This window comes from Odontomachus brunneus, unplaced genomic scaffold (genome assembly GCF_010583005.1).
Source record: "Odontomachus brunneus isolate Ranch 3 - 2012 unplaced genomic scaffold, Obru_v1 Obru_scaffold_110, whole genome shotgun sequence".
Classification (NCBI taxonomy): Eukaryota; Metazoa; Arthropoda; class Insecta; order Hymenoptera; family Formicidae; genus Odontomachus; species Odontomachus brunneus.
In genome coordinates, this window is record NW_022639560.1 from 859,907 (window position 1) to 880,010 (window position 20,104).

General features: G+C 39.9%; 1 protein-coding gene across 6 annotated transcripts in view; it reads right to left on the reverse strand.

The window, feature by feature from the left end:
* The window catches only part of LOC116849306, a 233,948-nt gene that overhangs the window by 204,027 nt on the left and 9,817 nt on the right, over positions 1-20,104 (reverse strand). The window contains exon 2 of one of the 6 annotated variants that reach the window (XM_032826313.1): positions 18,357-18,454. The exons of the other annotated variants lie outside the window; for them this stretch is intronic. Coding sequence (XP_032682204.1) covers positions 18,357-18,395 — 39 coding nt within the window. The 5' untranslated portion in view covers positions 18,396-18,454. The remainder of the gene's footprint in view (positions 1-18,356; positions 18,455-20,104) is intronic. 6 annotated transcript variants of the gene reach the window in all.

Sequence of the window (20,104 nt, forward strand, 5' to 3'; positions counted from 1 at the left end):
TCTCTCTCTCTCTCTCTCTCTCTCTCTCTCTCTCTCTCCTCAGGAAGTCGCCCACCAGCACGCCCGGTCATTCCAGCTTGCCCCGCTCGCCTCTCACTTCGCGACCCTGTCTTCGTCTCCTTCTGCTTCTTTTTCTGACGACCCCTTTTTTCAACACCGCAGGTGCCATTCGACTCGCACTTAGGGGACCGAGATAACGGCCCCGTCGCCGGAGACCGATAATCTACCTGCTCGATATCTCCCCCGTGTGCAAAAACGACGCGGCCCGGAATAGATAATTCCTTCACGTAGGGAGTGCGCCGTTATTAAGGGCCGCGACCGCGACGAGATGACCGATGAAAAATTCAGTCAACACCTCGGAACGCGCCGCGAGGGCATATTTTGTTTTCATTTCTCTTTTTCACGCGCGCGCCCAGTCATCTTCCCTTGAAATTCAAATTCAGGACGGGGTTCACATAAAATTCGGAACGACCCCCGACTCCTAGAGGGTCTCTAGACAGTCGGCGCGAGCTGTCGCGTCCCCGGTTGACGCGGGGCGTCTCGCGAACGACCGGCGCTTCGTTACCCCACCCCCTTGGCTCTCCACGTTCCATCGCGCTCAACGCGTCCGTGGAACCGAAATACTCGTGCTGTGGACCAGCCATCACCCAGCTGAGAGGAGGATTCTGTGAAGCACCACGCATCCGAAATAGAGAAGCCCTACTCTGCGCGAGTTCTGACAGCGAGTGTTTGGCATAGCAACCTAATCGGAGTGCCTGACCGCCTCCTCCTTCTCCTCTTCCTCCTCTTGCTCCTCCATCATCACCACCACCACCTCCTCCTCTTCCTGCTCCGACCTTCCCCCTGCTCGTCCAGCCGCTGCCTCCTCATCTACTACGAGTCATGTCACTTCCAGTTGTCGGTCGTTCGAAATTTCCCTCTTTGCCGGGCTATGTCCGTTTCACTACCACGTCTGCAAAACGCTCCCTCGTTAATCTCCAGCATACGAATATATGCGAGCGTATTTTTTTTCAATTTATCGCAGCAGCCGATTGTGTTGCAGGCCGTGTAAATGCGAGAGAACCTCTCTCACTCCTCGCGAACCTCTCGTTCGACACCATTGGCTTTTACCACGAGCGCAGAGACCATGTAAGTAGGGGGAGGGGGGGAGGGCGGAAGAGAGCGAGAGAGAGAGAGAGAGAGAACATCGAAAGGCGCCATAATCGTGAACTTAACAGCTGCGAATATTTTTCTCCTTTACGAGGCCGTCGCGAATAGCTTTACCCGTGAGAGAAACACTAACAACGCACGCCGCCATACGTATGCGCTCGTAAATACGATGAAAAATCGAGAGATCTCTCACGGTAACCGCCGTATTTTCTCCATTATAGACATTTGCCGACACCGAGTACTTTTCCGTGGCACCACATGTAATCAAAGAGTACATTGCTTAAGTAGCACGCGCCATGGAAGCGAGGAGCGTCTCCACTGTTTCCGGAATTGAAGCACGGGGGTGAGCGCAAACACGCGTGTATTCGCACAAACAAACGTGCTTCCTGTCGCGTCGCACATTGAATGTAGCTGTTACAGATGTTTGTTGATTTCCGTAAAACAACATCATCTACTATCCGCCCTATTTCTCTCTGCCTCCCCTTTCCCCCGGGATTTTGTGCGAAAATTGTCTCCAGCAAGAAAATGTACGCGCACCATCCCGATGACAATATTATTCTCAAATAAAATTTGTTTTGATATTGAAATTTTTCCTTTCCAAGTATCAACGATTGATTTGATTAAATATATTCAGTATTATAAAATTCAGTTCTCTCCATATGTTATATTGCGTATAAATAAAATTGAACGGAGAATTAATCTCCGTTCGTTAACGAACACCCGCAACGAAGGATTTAATTTGCAAGTGGATTACGAATTCGCCGGACTCATATTCGGCTAACGAATGTCGCGCGTTTATTCCGCGGCATTAAAGAAAGGGGAGAATAAGAGCAGCAGTAAGATACAAAAGTATCCCCGATGCCTGAAGACACTCCAACTAACCCTGGACACTTTTGTCGAATTAATGTTTAATTAAGAATGATCAAATCTTCAGTGCAGAATAAAAAAGAAATGTCTTCTCATATCTTAAAACCTTAATCACAATAACCAAACATTTATCTCCGTGAATATTCATACTTTTTACTCAATAATCGATTGCATCATTCGCCAGTAACGAGGGAAAATTTTTCAAATTCTTTTAACACTCGTAGTAAAATGGATAAATCATAAGATTAATTACCATTTTAAGCCGTAAAAATAAACGATACAATTTTTCACTCAAAATGAAACGCGAAATATACATTAATTAATTTGTTGACACTATGAAAAATCCATTACGAAATAAATTTTCGGACATTTCGGTGACACATCCGCTTTAAAAGATTTTTCGCGTATTACACAATTCTCAAAGTGGAAACTAACATTCGATTAATTCACTTGCATTCTTAATTAAATAGTATCTAATTTTCGATCTTAATTGCACAAAATGACTGACACAAGATCTCTTTATGACTGGGATCTTATAACATCTCATGAGTGCTCTTAACCGCCCGGTGCATTTGTCTGAATTTTAACCCGTTGACGTGGTGACTCCGCGTCGTTTCGGCAAACGTTTCGAAATTGCGAGTGACAGCTCGTCAAGCAGATTTTCGCCGCGGGCGCGTCACATGCGCATCCGCGCGGATTCACTTCGGCGACCTGAGTTATACGTGAGAATTCCGAATTTTGCGCGACGATTTATGCAAACGCGATCCGCCGATGTATGCCGAGAGGAAGACGCGCACAATCCGCCCGCGCGCTTAACGACACGGCGCGGAAAGTTGAAATAGGAAAAGTAATGCGTCAGTGCGACGGAAGAATTCTGACGAGATCTCCGACGAGAGGTATGTTGTTGTGGTCCAGGAACGACACTTGGATACAAGTCCCAACGGCACGTAATCTAATAAATGCAGCACGGCGGTGTCGTTGTCGTGGCATCAACAGTATTAATAAATTTTCGCGATACGCAGTTTACTTCGAGGACTATATATATATATATATATATATACACACTCACACACAGAGGATAGCCCACTTAACTCTTTACAGTTCGATATTTCAAAAATTAAGGAAAATATGAAAGCGTTCCCAACAAAAGTTGTAGAATATCAAAGGAGAAAAAATAATAATATATCATGTAATTCAAATAAAAAATTCAGAATAACGCTAAATTCGGATCTGAGTATTTCATGCGAGAAAAGTTTCAAGTAACGACTATTGATAGAGTTTTAATCCATGATATTACTTCTCGCTTTATGCTAAAATGAATATACTAAAATGAAGTCATATTTTATTATTACTATTATTAATGCTTTATTTATTAAGCATCACGGGGGATTAATGCTCCCAAGCGCATAACCGTAACTTATAACCGTTCGTTTCTGGACATTAACATGAAGTTATCATAGCAGCGAAATACTGATTTGACATAACGTCGCTTTTCTTTAAATAATCGATATGTAATAAATCAATAATGTGGGTACTGTTATGAAATCCTGATAACATAGCTACATCGCGTGTTGCCTGTTCGCGTGTTGAATATACTTTTAGATCCTTGATAGGTCCACGACCTAATGTATGTGTATTAATGTGTATATGTATACATACCAATGTAAATGGAAAACAAAAATCACTATCTTCTGGTTACCGAAAATACATCTTTATCCTTCCATTCTTATGCAAAATACCAATAGTAAACGTCATTTATTGCGAACATAGTTTTGATCGATGAAACGTTTCTCAAAGATCCGAGCTGCACGCGAACCTGTCCGGGACAGGTTTGTCGTGATGAAGCATATTCGTGTTTCGTGATGATCGCAGAGAAACTGCACGGTTTACAGAATTGTTTCCGCCATAAAAACACAGAGGAGGCTTATCTCAATTATGTTTGTACACTCAGATAGACTTTCACAATTATCATGACGTGGCAGAGAACTTATACAATTTCCTTAATTACATGAGGCACAAATACACCGTATCGAATTAACCATGAAATTTACACCATACAGTGACGTAAAGTTTTTGTTCGATATATTAACCTGAGTCGAAATTAATCTTACTTCCGATCTGAGCTGTCTGACAACTGTGTATTCTGAGGGATCAGAGTATGTGTAATGCATATAGAAACTGAAATCCTACTTAATGCCTCTAAATGGCAGGGAAACGTATAAAATATCACTTGTTCTAAAGAAAATCTCTCTTGACAAAGTTAGTAGATTAAATAAATTCAAAAGAGGTTGATGTAGGCTTCAGGGTATCAAAATAAGCGTTAAGTGGAATGTTGAGGTCGAAAGCATAATCAAAATTTCGACTCGGGAATAAAATTTACAAAAAGCTACACACAAATTTTCATGTCACATAAAAGTGACATAGTTTTGTGCAAATGCCGATCATTTCTCTCGTCTTTTTCGTTGTTCCGTCACAAATATGAATGTCGTGTGAAACCACTCATAAGGGATGCAACTCTTGCAAATTAGCTCGCGGTGTTAGACTTCCGTGCACCTGTCTATGTAGGCAATTAGGCTATGTAGGCAATTAGACCGTCAGCTCTCCGAGAAGTCGTAGTCTGGAATTCCGAGAAGTTTGTGAATTCGCCTCGATCTTTTGAGGAAAAGACGGCATCACGTCGACGCTACTGGGCGATATCGTAGCGGAAGCTGTTCGCGAGAGCCATATGGATGGCGCGCTGTGTGTTTGTCAGCTGCGATAAACAATAACGTCGTGCGGCGTGGCGGAATCTTGTTCACACCGTCGGAATAAAAATCGCTCGCTCCACGGGGAAGCGGCGACGAGCCGCACGTGTCGACGAGCCGCGTCCGCAACGGGAGATTCGCGCAGCGGGCGGCCGCGGAGACACGTGCGCGTCTGCGCGCGCGCAGGAGCCAGGGTTATTTGCGGAAACCGCGACGTAATGCGAAGTTTCGCCCCGAGTAATTCTCCCTGTGGAGATTCCCGGCGCAGGAATCGATCGGTAACAGCTGACTAAAGACAAAAGTCGCGCCGTTTCCCGGTGCGGTCCAGGCGACACGTTATCACGTCGCGGCATTCCCGGGAGGGCGATCCTTCCGCGAAAAAGCGCGGGATCCTGTGGGAATCGCGCCTCGGGCACTTCGGCCGGTATAGAAAATGTTACTTAAGGGGGCCGCAGCGTCGACGATTTCGGGATAATACGCGCCCGACGTCAGGAGATCACCGGGATCTCGGAATTCCGTAATCTCGGGATTCCGAAAACCGGGACGTCCCCCGGGAGCATTCCGTCGCAATCTCGAGAGATAAGAATATCGGCTTGTTTTGGCGCATATGTGTTCGCCGAGATAAACGGCGAGAAATAACGCGGCCACGATATCCATACGTTCGCACCGAATTATTTCGCGGACGGGCAGAAAAGTGAATTGGTCGTTTCAACAGAACCGCAGCTTACTGAACAAAATTCAGTGTTATGGCTAAGCAGAGAGTAGTTCGTGCGACGAAAGAATTGTGGAAGCAATTGCCAACCTGTTCATGGAACAAAACCACTTTAGCAGATATCATCTTAGTTATTGCGACGAATCGTTGTGGGCTAATTTAAATTTACGAAACAAATTCGTTCATTTTGCCAAGAAAAAGTCGAGCTCAACAAATTCAAGGAAGTTAGGGAGAGTTTTCAGCTGCGAAATCTTTTTTCTCCTGAATACACGATTGCTCTTGAAGACTGAAAATCGTCAAAATATTATTGTTGAACAAAATCAAGTGTTATGATTAAGCAAGGAGTTGCTGGTGCAGCAAAGAAATTATGTGTGGAAACAACTGTCAACCTACTCATAAAACAAATCCATTTTTTTTTTAAATTACATAAAGAGAATATTATAATTTTTCTTGTTTATGTAAATTCTTTTCATTTATTGCACTGCTTAAAAATTTATTTACGGGATTTATAAATTTATTCGCAGAAATATCCCACAAATCCTTCACATCCCACAAATGAATTTTTAAGTATCTTTTCTTAGTGTGTATATCTAATAGTGCATGTATTGCCAATAAAGTCTGTCTTGCTAAAGAATATAGTAGATTTCAATAGAAACATGAAAAATTTTTTTAATAGCACATTTCAATTTCTAAGATATAAAATACATAGCACACATGAAATGAAAAGATAATAAATTACTGCGGAATGTCGTTTACAAATTCTACAGTAATGTCCATCATAAAATTCTCCCCGCGTACACCTTAGCTGTTTCAACAAACCATTATGTTTTATGAACTAATTTGAGCTTACGAAAGAAGTTCATTAATTTTAGCAAAACATTACGTCGCACTTACTCGCAATGGACTGCTAAGTAATATTTACTTACGTAAACGAGAACTCTAAAGGCTCGTCTACGCGGAGTAAGCTTGGCATAATTTGGGTATTTCTCTTAGGTAACAGAAACACTTCTGATATAAGGGAGCGTAATGCCAAATAAATGATTTTTATCTCTCACTCTAACTCGCACCAAGTTTACTCCGCATATTGTAGACGAGCCTTACGCGTCTACATCTCATCGTACTTTCAACTTTTGGTTTCCGGGGGAATCGCGCGCTGGCGCGAAAAAGAGGGAGGAACCCGTCGCGATTTTCGATTGCGATTCAATTGCAACGGACGCGCACGAGTGGAATCCCCCCGTTGGGAAGCGCGACGCGAGATGATGACCCGTATTATATCCAGCGACCTGTCAATTAGGCGTCGCGCCGCCGACGCCCACAGCGTGACGCGGCTCAACACGACGCGACGCGACGCGGCTCGACACGACGCGACACGATACGATGCGACGCGACGAAAAACAAGAATTCGAAGAAATAACGTGCAATTGACCGTCCCCGGCGAATCGAATTAGCCGGGCTCGTTCGATACGCTCGCGAGATTGCTTTCGTGGCTGACGGATGTCTGGCGAATGGCGCTAAACACGAGTGCCTCTTTAATTAAAGCGCCGACGTGGAATAGTACATCGTACGCGCACTCGGCCGTTACGTTACGGGGCGTAGTAAAGCGCCGTATATTTGTCTTTAGAATCTTGAGTGTCATTGATGTAGGGGAGGCCGAGGCTAAATGCCATATATTTTACAATTTCGAAGTTACAACTTCTCAGCCAACTAATCGTAGTGACTGACTGTATAAACATGACAGGGCAACTTTCTTCTATGTATTAATGTCCGCCATGATCCTGTTAACTGTATATTTTGTTCAGTAATAACCAAAATACGAACATACAGCAACATTACCATCTTGTCCGGGTTTAGTTGTTCAATAGTGTAAAGAAAACCACGTATAAAATATATATCCTGATTAGTAATTCTAGAATTTCCGCGAGAGATCGCCACAGCCCTCCTGTCGGCCTTTAATATTAGATTTACGGGTCAATTTGACGGATATCCAGAGAAATATGACATAGAGAATTTCAAAATTAGAAGTCTGAGGAGTAAATGAATAATTTGGATATATCATTCCATTATTTGTATCATTCCATTAATAAAATTTACCAAAAATAGAAAATAATAATAATAATTTCTGTTAATTTTGCTCGTTAAATTCAAAATTGTCAAATCTAAAATTGACCAGTCCCATAAATCTACTGAGAAAAAATTTACTAAATTTCAAAAAACGTTTGTTTGGATAGTACTGTGAAGACATTTGTTTAAATTAAGTCATTATTTTCTAAAATTAAATAAAGAAGTTTTAAATATAAATTTGTTTCTTTAATTTTAGAAAATAATTACTTAAACAAATATCTTCACAGTATTATCCAAACAAACGTTTTTTGAAATTTAGTAAATTTTTTTCTCAATGTAGTGTTAATTACAGGCCAACTTTATCTCATCCATCCGTATGCTCCATTTCAATCATTTCAATGAAAATTGCATTTATTACCAGAAACAGTATAGTACATACTTGCAAAAAAATTTCATTTTAGCTAGTGACGTATCGCTCAATTTTATTCAGTCACGAAGGGGAATATTAATTGAAAATTTCGAGAGAGGCTCGAAAATTTATTTTGCTATTACCAAATCAGTTTTTTCTGTCTTCTGAGTGTAATATTATTCCGATTTTAATGAAACTCTGGGAAAAGTATTTATGTTCTAAAAGGGTCATTTCGTGATTTTGTACTCACTGTTCCTCCCAAGATAAATACTAAGAAAAAGTACGTGAGCAACATACTCCTGGGACCATATAGCTCCGTTTTTCCCTATATGAGACTCTCTCATTTTAATCTCCCGACGCTATTTGCGAAATTGCCGTAATTATCGTGTTTCAATTGCTGTAATAAGATCCTCGCTCGGGTCCACGAGAGACCTATGTTATTTTGTCTCACTGGTATTGTTGTTGGTAATGAAACAGATTATGGTTAGTGTAGTTTTGTCTCTTCGAAGGAAGACGCAATGAATAGTGCTGCTCGATTAGAAATTTGTCTTATGATCTTAATCAAGTTAATTCCAAACAGTTTGTTTTAAATGACATTATCAGATCCTAATTATTAATAATTTCCTAATTATTAATGGTTCCTGTTATTATTAATGTTCTGATTGCCACGCTACGTTACATTCCTCATTAGGATCTGATAACATCATTATATAAACCAGATAATTAATCGGGATTAACCTGAGCAAAAAATCTCCCGTGTAAAAATTTATCCCACAATTCTGATCAAGTTGATCCCAATTAATTATCTGATTTGCATTAAGCGATGTTATCAGGTCCTAATTATTAATACCAATTATTATTAATAGGGTCTTAATCGCCACGTTGCGTTACATGATTTATCAGGACCCGATAATGTAGTTTCAATCGATCTCACGTAAAAGGTGGACACATCACGCATGTGTGACATACATAAGGGACATATTATCGAACTCATTTCTCATTTAACTCACTTAACTCAATTGGCATATTGGTTCCCCTCTTTTTCTCTATTAGTTTCCATCGGAAACAAAGATCGTATCAGTTTCCCGAAGGGTGCGAGGAGAAATGCGTTTCCCGTTCTAATATGCATCAGTTACATAGGAATGCATTCTTCCTACTTTTGCAACCTTTGCAGGGAACATGAAAAATGCATTTCGCACGGTGTACATGGTCGAGGAGAGCTAATGTATCATTTCCGTTATTCCTTACACGCGCCAAGGTTTATCGTTTTTTCTCCCTCGCGATTCGTCAAAATTAAGCTCCGTACGGACTGATGCATTAGCGTGATGAATCGTCATGAGAAATGAAAAATTAACGGGGAAATCGATCTAATCTCAATGAGGCTTTGAGAGAAAGAAATAAGAACTTTTAAATAAGAAATATTAAAAAAAGGCGAATAAGAATTATTAAATACACTGAAGAAAAGTCTCGTATGATAGTTAAAAATACACTCAGTTAAACGCTTCAGTGCAATACGTTTGTTAATTAGTATCAAAACAATTAGTAAAACAAATTCTTCGTTAGTTGAACCAATTAAATGGTTTGGCAAATATAATATATATACCAAATAATATTTGATAATAATTATTATAAATAGTTTGACTATTATCAAAGTATTTGATAATTTCGTAATTTGTCACATAATCGTGGTAAGTATTATTGAACAACAATTTTATTTAATAAATTCTTTAATGACACGCATTACTTAATAACTGATAATAGTATCATAGTTGTAATAATTTATTGATAACTGTAATTAAATTATTAGTACTGATAATAGTATAATAGTTTATTGATAATAATAATGCATAGACCACGTTTTATCAACAGATATCAAATCTTAACAGCAGATATCAAATCTTGCTAAGATTATTTGATAATACTCACTAAATTATTTGATTATATTCATCTACATGTTTAGTTGCAATTATTTCATGTTAAAATATCTAATAATTATTATCCAGACTTGATTGTTGCCAAACCTTTCCTTTTACTGCGTATTACATCGATCTACGCGTTTTTATTCTCACGTACGTAAGTTGGAGTGTGGAGCTAAGCGATATTTGGAGCGAACACGTAGTTAATCGAGAAATATCGAGGAGAAACTCGCGGACGCACGTCGCAACCTTTTAAATCTCAACATTTGACATCTCGGTAAAAGCCTGAAATTAAAGTTTCATTAAATCATTGCGAGCTGCCGAGACAAAAATTCACTCTTGAAAAGCTCTTAATCTTTGATCGGTTTGTAGGTCCACGCTGTCGTCGATTTAACAATATTTTCCTAAGAGATCAGCTGTAATTATGTAAGAACGATCCAATTTACATAGAGTAAATTGGTTTTTCGAAAAAAATGGAGATGAAAATTTGACATATGATTAATAAAGTAGATAAAGTACTGAGGCTCTTCGCAATCGTACAAAAAGTCAAACGTGGTCAATTTTCTTCTCCTTAAGACTATTCATTGACAAGTTTATCCTTCAAAATTGATAAAAAATGGCGCAACTAGTGTAATAAAAAATAAAAACTATTGTTATATGCATATTACTACTATTATATCTTATAGTCAAGACAATTATTTTTTAGTTAATTGTACTATAATTGTTGGTGATAATAATATTGCATGCATGCTACTATTTTGGTGTTAGAACAACAACAAAAATATGGTTAGAATGAAATTGGACCTAAACTATATTTCTAAACTTCTAAACCATACTTCTTGATTGCTCCAACACGATAGTAGTAGTAACAAGCATATAAGATTATTATCACTAAGAAAATAGTACAATTGACTTAAAAAATGATTGTCTTGACCATAATTTGTAATAATTATTTCTCTATATGATTATAATTATAAATATTTTTCTCAGTGTTTTTGCACGACTGTGGCCAATTGTTTTCGCTTGTCTTCCCTCGAAGAGGAAAGATAAACAACTGCGCGTCACGATGAATTATGTTACGTGTCCATTCGCTTCCGAATGACGCGCTTCTTTTCGTTCGTTAGCGCGGGACCCGCCGCAATTATGTCGATGCTACTTAATCCGCGAAAATTAATTACCCATCGGTAACGCGACCCCGTCGATACTCCGAGTTGGATAATCTAACCGTAAACTAAACCGAACTCCGAGTCGGAGCGATCATCGCGTGCGGATTATAGTTCCAGCGTCCGTGTGGCGCGAACGAGTAAAGAAATTTTAGCTGATCCCAGTTAAAATACTTTCGCGGAGACGGTAACCAAGTCGGAGGGTGAATCGCGCCGGCACTGCCTTGAGTAACAAACTTACGGTTAACGACTCGCTGTCCTCATTCGGGCGGTATTTGCGCTGTAGGACGTTAAAACGCGCGACGCGAGCCACAACTCGGTGCGGAGAGAATCGAGGCAGCTCGGCGAGCGACGGAAGTTCCTTCGAATTAGCGTCTGGGAACGACATTTTATTAGCTCTTTGGTATTTATTCGGCGCATTCCTAGAATATATCTGTTTAATGTATTGACTCCAAACGTACACGAAGAAAAAGATTCGACAATAAGCAAGTCTGGATTAATAATTAAATACTTAATGAAATAGTTGCAACTAAACGTGTAGGTGAATATAATCAAGTCAAATTACACTGGGAAAATCATTTGAAACTAAAATATTTGGTATCTACGATTTGGTTGACATTATATGTTTTTTTATTTGTATCAGGTACATGTATTATTGAGAAAGTAGATAGCAATTAAATTTTTTTAATATAATTACTAAACATTTTTAATGTAATTACCAAAAATGGTTGACACCATTTTAACCAAATTATGGTCGGTGTGCCAAAGTTTCGTTTCAACTAAAAAATCCTCTTTTTAGAGCACATATAATGTAACAATATAATATAATTAACAAACAAATAATTGAATTAATATTAATTTAATAATAATTTTCAAAAAATCCTGCATCATTATCCAAATAGGTGTACATACTGAGAAACAAAAATAATTGATCTATCTATAATTATAGTTATTTTTTACTCCAACCGTATTTCTTGGTTATTCTAACACGAAAATGGCATTAATAATATGCATATAATTGTTATTATCATTAACATTATCACTAACATTAATCATTTGCAAAAAAAGTAATTTCTATGAATACATTTCCATAAAATGGAATCAAAGTGTTGAATCTACATTTGGGAAAAACGAAAGTATACATTGTAAGTATACTCGACTTACACCTACTTTACACAATCTCAGAGTTTCTTGAGGAATTTCTTTAATACAAAGTAGTAAGATTAAGTCAAGTTTATAATTAACAGCGCACATTAACATAAGCAGCTAAGAAAGTGCCAATCACTTCTAAGTATCACTTCTAAGATGTATATTGTAATATCATTTGACATTTCTAGCAACGAATATTTCTCGCTGCAACGACCAACAAGTAAGTTCAAACGACTAATAAATTGAGTTTCGATAGCAACAGCAATGCTGTCTCTATGCCAAAGAAATATCTGCCAAAAAAGCAGCTACTTCCTAGCTTTTTCCTGTTGATTCTTCTTCTATATGCTCGGAATGATATCGCGGTCTCGCGACAGGCGGTTCCGCCGCGACAATTAACAGCGCGTATATTCCAGCAGGAATCAAGCATGACTCAACATTTTGATTCCATTTCATGGAAATGTATTCATAGTATTTATAGAAATTACTTTTTTTGCAAATAATTAATGTTAGTGATAATCAGCAGGAAAAACAAAAGCCATTGTTCGCGAATTCGAGGGATGATTTTCGCGGCGGGGCAAAATCGGACACGTTGCGCCTACATTTCACTCGGCAAATGCGATTCTGCTTGATCCAACGTGCATCTCCATTTGTTAATTTAACTGTGTGTACGAGAGCTTCTACGTAATTTCTCCTCTCTACATATTTGTTTTCCCGAGCGAGAGGCCAATTTTGCGCCATGTACGCGGCAACCTTTTTCCGAGTTCGCGAAGTGCCGTACGTTACCATCGCTCGTATTCCCGCGCAACCTCGTTCTCGGGGTTGAGCGAGCGCGTGTTCGAGCCGGTAACGTATACGCGTAATTAAAGTGGCATCGTTCGTGTCACGCGACGTAACGCTAACCGCTTGTTCCGCTACCTCGCAGGACTCGTCCCGCAGGAGCACTTTGCGCGCGAACGTTCGGAGGGCAATCAGTAGTAATTGGGCAAGCGCTACGGGCGGACCGCGTGATGTCTTTATTTCTGGCAGCTGGTCTATTACGAAAAGGTTAAAGAGTGCGCGACACGACAGAGAGAAAGAGAGAAAGAGAGAGAGAGAGAGAGAAGGAGGGAGGGAGAGGGAGAGGAGACAGCATAGAGACGAAGAGGAAGAGAGGGACAGAGAGAAAGAAGAGGTGAGAGAGGCACGGAGGTTACATATTAATTTACGCTGTTACCCAGCCAAATGTCCCGATTTGTACTCGCAGCCGTTTCCAATCCAATTCAGGTACATGTAACGCGCTATCGATTACTAGTGTTAATCCAGCCGATATCTGTGGTTTCTATATCGCCCGATTGAACGTTATTGTATACTGAAAAAAGTTTGCTAATAACCATCAAGCCGGGGTAACAGTCAACCGGACGCTCTGGTGAAATAGTTTCAACTGAACGTGTAGATGAATACATGCAATCAAATAATATTTGATAAATATTAATAAGTAATCTTATAGCAAGTCCCGTGATATCTATACCAAGGTTCAGTACCTGTTGCTAAGGCTTGCTAACTATCACCAAGTCAGATAGTACGTATCGAATGAAACCATATTGTTTGGTAATGCTTACCACATTGTATGATAGATATACGAAATTATCAAAGATATTTTGGTAACAGTCAAACTATTCAATGATTGTTATCCATTTACTTGGTATTGGTACTGATATTATTTGCCAGGCCATCTCATTGGCACCACTAAGAGCGAACAATTGTGTCTATTGATTATTTGATAATTATTACCAGAGGGTTAGTAAATATATTTGATACTAATTGCCAGATGTTGCACTGAATCGCTCAACAAAATGCATTTAACTATTACAAGACTTTTTTCAGTGTATCCTTCCTCTCCCTTTCTCTCCTCCCCCCCTTCTTAATTATGATAATCCTCAATGCGCAAAATTCGCATAATCCGAGCAAACTTTACGAAACGAGCCTGAAAGTATATCAATTTACCGCGAGATTCCGCGTAAGTCGACGGCAAGAGAGAAATCACGTTTTCTCCTTGCCTCCGTAATCGTGATAACACGATCACTTTTCTCGATCGACGTTATCCCGTCAGTACCTTCGATACCCGCGACAGCTTCTCACCATATGCATTAACGTTGCTTGAACGATAACCAAAGATGCGAATCTTCAATCGACTTATTCTGTTATTATGGCATCCGCGAACTGTTTACCGTATTAACGTTGTTCGTTATTGCGCGCCAGAAGTTTGAGATCACGGCGATGCAGCTCCTCCACTTCGAGAAAATTCGCAATTTCCCGCTACACGTCGTGCGAATAATCTCCTTTTGTAACTTTTTAACGTCATCATCGCACAAGGGCAACGCGATTTCTCGCAATGCTGCCTTTTGAAGACGTTCTCACGGTGATACGCTGCGAGATCTCGAAAAACGCGACGGAAGATGTACTTTCTTCCTGATTATCTCAGGAAAGAGGTATGTTCGTGCGCGGAGATACGCACGTTTGTAGTAAAATACTTGAAGCAAAGCACTTGAAGCAGAAGTCACCGGAAATAGGAAACGCGTGGCTTCGCGTCGCCTTAGGCACGTTTAATTACTTTAGTTTCTAGAAACTTTGGCCAAGAACAAGGAAAGAGCTTCGACAAAGGTAACCGAATTGTTCAAATTGCTTTTGTTTATTACGTACAAAGAATATGGGACGTTACGCGCCTGCCGTCGTTCTCCGTCTCTCAGTCTCTTCCCGGATCTGTTAACGTAAAACTAACTTAGCTAACTGTAATTGAACTTTAGTTTATTTCTCCTTCGAAATTAGTTATTGTCAATTCTCAAGTGTATCTCTGATAAATCCTCGGATATAACAAACCATGTACGGAAATGTAATAATTTACATTTGAAGTAGCTATTCCGAATTAATTAGTTAACTAACTGTAATGAAACTTTAGTTTATTGCACCCCGAAATTGGTTACTGAGACTCGGATATATTAATTCCTCTCATACATTCCGACATATCAAAGAATGTGTGTCGGTGATGTATTCAAGAATTTTCATTAACCAATTTCAGAAAAAAATAAACTGAAGTTTAATTACAGATGGTTAACCGATAAATTCTGAATCATTGATTCTAAATAATTAATTCTGAATAGTCAATTCTGCGTTTATAACATTTTTGCACATGGTTTGTCCCACACGCTTGCATACATTACGTTTTTGTATCGAAATTATGGAAATTAATTCCACATGTTTCATTTTGAATACTTGAAACTACGCTTTTTCCCCGAATGGTGCACTCAGAAAAATGATTTTGCAGTCACATATCAAAAATTATCTAGATACGAGAAATTAGCTAGGATAGCTAAATGACTAGTAGATATTGCGATATCGCATGTTTTGCATTTAATCAATATATATGACGGAGATCGAGATCAATATATATGACGAATCTCTATCGGAATTATTTGTGAAATTTAGCAAGAAAATCTGTCTCTCTGTATAGCGCCTGTTCAGATTAAAACCATATCCGTTTGTTAATTTCTTATGGAATAATTTCTCTCAGTACATTGAAATTTGCTTGCAGATAGAATGTTGCTGCTGTAAATTATTCATACTACAATTTTCTAACAGATACAAAAAACAATGATGAAATTTGAACTGTGAGATTTAGAATTCTCTTTGGAACAGGGAGAATAATTTCTCGTATCTAGATAATTTTATTTTTTTGAATGTGCCTATAAAAATTACGCTCTCTTTCTCCTCTTCTCTCCACAGACTTGCGGCACACTTGCGAATAAAATTGTTCTCCGAGAAATTTCCAATTAGGCGTCGAGCTCTCTTCGCTTCTCGAATTTCTCCGTCTTCGAATTTCGGTCTTCCAGCGACGCCGTCCGCGTAGCGTATTCACGCGCGACCCGATCGAACGCGCACGGTACGTTTCCGCTCTTTTAAATTGGACAAATTTCACGGCGCCGAGCGCCGCCGAGCGACGGATCCTCGCTCGCGCCACCAGCAATCGATTTCCCAGGGCTAACGCGCGTTTTATGTCCGCCGCGTTCTCCTACACCTGATCATGTTTGTGCAGCCGCGCGTTTGACGTGTTTGGACGGGACCAGCAAGTAGCACGGCCATTGTTCAGCACCGCCGAGGCGTTAGCGCGATATGTCGAGACGTCACTTTCTTCTTAAGAGCAGATGGAAGATTTTGCTCGATTTTGTTCTGGCTTTATTGCCGAGCTCGCGCTTGAGGCTCCTCCCCCACCCCCTTCCATCCACCCTCGTCCCGTCATATGCATATAATCAATCACTAATTTCGCGGACGATATGTATCAACACTTTTGCGGCCGTATGTCGAGTCCACCTCGACATCGCGCTTCGTTCTGGTCGATTATGTAATCTAAATCTTTCTGTTCGTATTTAATATATATAATACATACATACATACATATATATATATATATATATATATATATATATATATAATAATCTTTTTGTTCGTATTTAATATATATAATACATAATATTTCCGTAACAGTCAAAGAGTATGTATTACAAAATATACAAAGTATACAAATATATACAAAGAATATGCAAATCTGTGTGATTTTATTTTAATTAAGTGCTGGAATATTGAAATAAATGCAAACTGCGCAACATTGCCGCGAAGTATAACTGAACTCCTACGAGTCAATTGAGAAGAAAATTCTGAAATCAAATCAGACCTGAAATACCTGTCAATTATCATACTGATTATTTAGTTTGTTGCTTTCGACTGGTAAATTCCTCCAATAAGAAGCATAAAAAAGTAAGTGAAAAAAGGGGAGAAAGAGAGGATAAGTAAAGAGAATTGTGTACAAAGTTTCGAAAGTGCGTTCTTCTATTCAAATCGTTCTCCGATTCGTTGCGCAATAGTATGTAAAATTCTGAAAGTAGGATAGCGGTTTTTTGTATTGCGAGCAAAGTCGATGAAAACCATCGAAGTACCCTACTGCTGTGACTAAACGAGTTTCACGCCGCAGTAAATCGAAGAGCGCATTTTTGACATACTTTTTATATCGGTCAAGAAACATCATCCAAGTTTCTCGATGGCGTCGTGATCGTATCTAGCAAGTTATCTGGATTATAGTTGTTATTGTTGTTCCGAGCTTCAATCGTCACGAAACGACGGCGAGTCGAAGTAGTGCGACATGAGGAAGTAGATAATATATTGGCCTGCGACACTAAAGCTCACCTCGTATTTGCTAAATAAGAGAGAGAGAGAGAGAGAGAGAGAGAGAGAGAGAGAGAGAGAGAATTATGCGGCGAGGGAGTTTAAAATAATTTGTATTAATCGAAACGGACATCGTCGCGCTAATTGGCAAAGTTTGTCTTAAGTAGAGACACCTGAGTGGGAATTAATTCGAATAATGTGAAAGAGGATAAAAGAGTGCATTAAGTCTGAATTTAATTCTGAAGCTTATAATGTTCGGACGGACGACTCATACTTACCGAGAGACATGGTATATATAAATTACGCTATTTACAACAGATAAAAGACAAGATGAAAATTGGGGCAGGGGATTTCTAGACCAGACAGTATCAAGAGGGGGCAAACCAAGCAAGGGTCGACGAAAAATGAATGCCAATGCCGACAGGCCACACAATCAAGTATGTATAGATATATGTATATACGCATCGTATAAAATGTCAAAAGAAGATAGCATACTCAAGTAAATACTCAAGACTCAAGTTTCTACGCAAGTCCCGTGCCATTTCAGCACACGATCTATAACTCGGAACGGAACGCGAGATAAAATTCACCCTCGCGATCTTGCGCGCGCGTTGAATACGCGTGAGTGTGATTATGAAATGAGGGTAAAATTTTATCCGGGATTCCGTCGCGAGAAATTATCGGTCGCTCGAGAGAAACTTTACGGACGAAGAAGAGAGCGGGAAGTGACAGTCGCTGATAAATAAATGCGGAACTGGTGGCTGGGAGTATTGTGTGCGTGTGTGTGCTGTATATGTGCAAATATGTGTGTGTACCAGACTTTCGTGCGATAATTATTAAGGTCAGGTTAAGTCGAGAAAAAAGATAGAGAGAGAGAGAGAGAGAGAGAGAGAGCAACGTGGAACGTGTGTGTTCGTGTGAGACGTGTACTTTCCAGGCATAACGTAAGCCGCTCCTGCGTACTCAAAGAAGGTAATACTTGATGACACTTACGGGGAGCGATATACGAACCACCGGCTGTCTTTTCGACATTTTCTACTTCGCTGTTCTTTCGACCGCGCGCTCTCGTCCCTACGTTGCGACATTCAGAGCTGCATTCACACAGAAGAAACAACACAAGTTAAGCACATCCTTCAATCGAGGCCGATTATTATCGATTGACCCCCCTGTCCTTCCACTCGCTCCTTCCCCAGCCCCATGGCAAATCCCCATCCGTATATTGCCGTCCTCACCCTGCCGTCTGTTAATTAGCAATTAAATCTAATCCGTCCCCTCCCCCCTCCCCGCTCGAGTCGAAATATTTCGTTGCGCCAACAGCAATTAGCACTAATTGACAATTAAACTTCCGGTTAAGTTGGCGCACGAAATTTCAGCACTTAACCCGTTAGCCGGGAACTAAATCAGCTATAATGCCGTGTGTATATGTATCGGATGTTGCGCTGTGGTGTTACTCCCGATGAGTAAAGGAACGAACCGTAGAACAATGCAAATTGCAACTAACGTAGAAGCGTGCGTATATGTCGCGAAGTGTAACGTATAAACGTAGTAAGGCTTCATCCCTAATCTATGTGTATATATATATATATATATATATATATATATATATACACATATATGGATGTGTATGTATGCGTCTTCGTGCTCAACTATAAGGTACATATCGCATTCGCGCGCTGCGTTGTTAAGAAAGTCAGGAGCGCGCCGAAGAGCCATACGTCTTCTCCCCGGTGAGTGAGTGGCTTTCGACCGACGATCGACTTGGTCCGCGTTTTTTTTTTCTCGAGATCGAGAAACGATCAAGGGACGATCAAGACATGAAAAAACCCAACCGGGCGGGAGAGGACTGTCGATAACTAGCGCAGCGTTTCCCAGCCCCTCTTCAAATCGATCGGAGGAACTCGTGGACGGAAAACGACGCGTTCGACAGATCATCCGAAGAGGAATGAAGTGAAATTTTTGCAACGGTCTTAGAAAAGGAAAGATCGATTGAGAAAGGTATTATCGCTATGTAACAGGCGCGTCGCTATGTAACAATTCTGTATCGTGTTCTCTAAATTTCTTGGAGTGAAATCTCACTTGACCCTTCAACCGAAAGTGGCGCCCGTGGACGCTGGGCGACGATCGTCTGTTGACTACCGCTGCATGTTAGTTATTCTCAAAGTTATTATCAGAAATGTAAGATTGAGCGTGGGTCACTTGGCCGATTGGATACAATCCACAAATAACGTCCAATCCATAAATATGTCATAACGCGCGACAATACGTACGCAACAGCGACGGCTATTGGATACCTCCACCCTGGATTGTGTCAGTGTTGGTCATTTTGTGGCCTACACTTCGAACAATAATCTAATAAAAAAATATAATACTTTATTTTTCTTTTACAAGAAGAAAGAAATGATTGAAAACGTTAAGATAGATTACGAGTAAAAAGCAATCAAATTCTCTGTTTGCTCGCCATGGCCATCTTGATTTATGACGTCGGAAAAGCGAGAAAATACATTCTAACAGTTTTTGCAAAATACGTTAAGATAAAACAATATGTTCACAGGATGACACTCGCAATCGAGCGAACAGATCTGTAAAATAGCCCGACCACTTTCCTTCTGCTCTGTCGATCAATTATCGTGAAATTAATATGAATCGTGGGAAAACATAGATTAACAGGTGGGTGTCGCGTTAATTTTACGATAATTTATTGATTGTTAGAGCAACAGGAAAGTATTCGAATACTGTTTCAC